Source organism: Anopheles bellator, chromosome 2 (genome assembly GCF_943735745.2).
Source record: "Anopheles bellator chromosome 2, idAnoBellAS_SP24_06.2, whole genome shotgun sequence".
In the NCBI taxonomy this organism is placed as follows: Eukaryota; Metazoa; Arthropoda; class Insecta; order Diptera; family Culicidae; genus Anopheles; species Anopheles bellator.
Window position 1 is genome coordinate 25,280,319 of NC_071286.1, and position 1,106 is coordinate 25,281,424.

General features: G+C 56.2%; 1 protein-coding gene across 1 annotated transcript in view; it reads left to right on the top strand.

Annotated features, from left to right (window-relative positions):
• LOC131207250 (uncharacterized) overlaps nt 1–900 on the top strand; it is a 1,710-nt gene extending 810 nt beyond the window's left edge. Inside the window, exon 2 of the mRNA XM_058199859.1 lies at nt 1–900. This exon is cut by the window's left edge and continues 4 nt beyond it. Coding sequence (XP_058055842.1) covers nt 1–900 — 900 coding nt within the window.
• Nucleotides 901–1,106: the final 206 nt, after the last annotated feature.

Here is a 1,106-nt window from a genome sequence, read left to right on the forward strand (position 1 = left end):
TACGGCGGACATGAATCGAAAGGATACGGACATGGTGGCCACGGAGGGCATGAATCGAAAGGATACGGACATGGCGGACATGGTGGACACGGATACGGCGGACATGAATCGAAGGGTTATGGTCATGGGCACGAATCGAAGGGTTACGGACACGGTGGACACGGAGGACACGGATACGGTGGACATGAATCGAAGGGTTATGGTCACGGGCACGAATCGAAGGGTTATGGACACGGTGGACACGGAGGACACGGATACGGTGGACATGAATCGAAGGGTTATGGTCACGGGCACGAATCGAAGGGTTATGGGCACGGTGAACACGGGGGACACGGATACGGTCATGGTGGCCACGGAGGACATGAATCGAAAGGATACGGACATGGCGGACATGGTGGACACGGATACGGCGGACATGAATCAAAAGGATACGGACATGGTGGCCACGGAGGGCATGAATCGAAAGGATACGGACATGGCGGACACGGAGGACACGGATACGGTGGACACGAAATGAAAGGATACGGTGGACATGAATCGAAGGGTTATGGTCACGGACACGAATCGAAGGGTTATGGTCACGGGCACGAATCGAAGGGTTACGGTCACGAATCCCACGGACACGGACACGGACACGGCCACGATGGCGGTTACGGGCACAAGAAGGTGTACCGTTCGGTCAGCTACGACCATCCTGCGCCAGTCGCCCACGGCGACTACGGCGGCCATGCCGAGCCAGCGCAGTGCGGCGCCAACTTGCTGTTCGGATGCTCCCCAACAGTGACGAAGGTTCCTTGCCAACCAGTGCACCACGAAGGATACGGACACGGCGGCTACGGAGAGGCCTCGGAACTGTCGTACCGCTTCGCCGCCCCAGAGCCCGTCCAGCAGGACGAGTAGTTAGTTCGCGTAAAGTATTCAATAAATATGCTGCAATTGTGCATCCTTTTAAGTCATTTGCCCGTGTCCGTTTTTGATAATTTTGCGGGATCGGGATTTTGGGAAGTCCGCTCTGTTGCCCGCGCCATCGTTCGACCTTCTTCGAATCGGTCACAGGGATTCGGTCCGCAAGGACGCGATCGTCGTCACGATCGGTTTTTAATTAT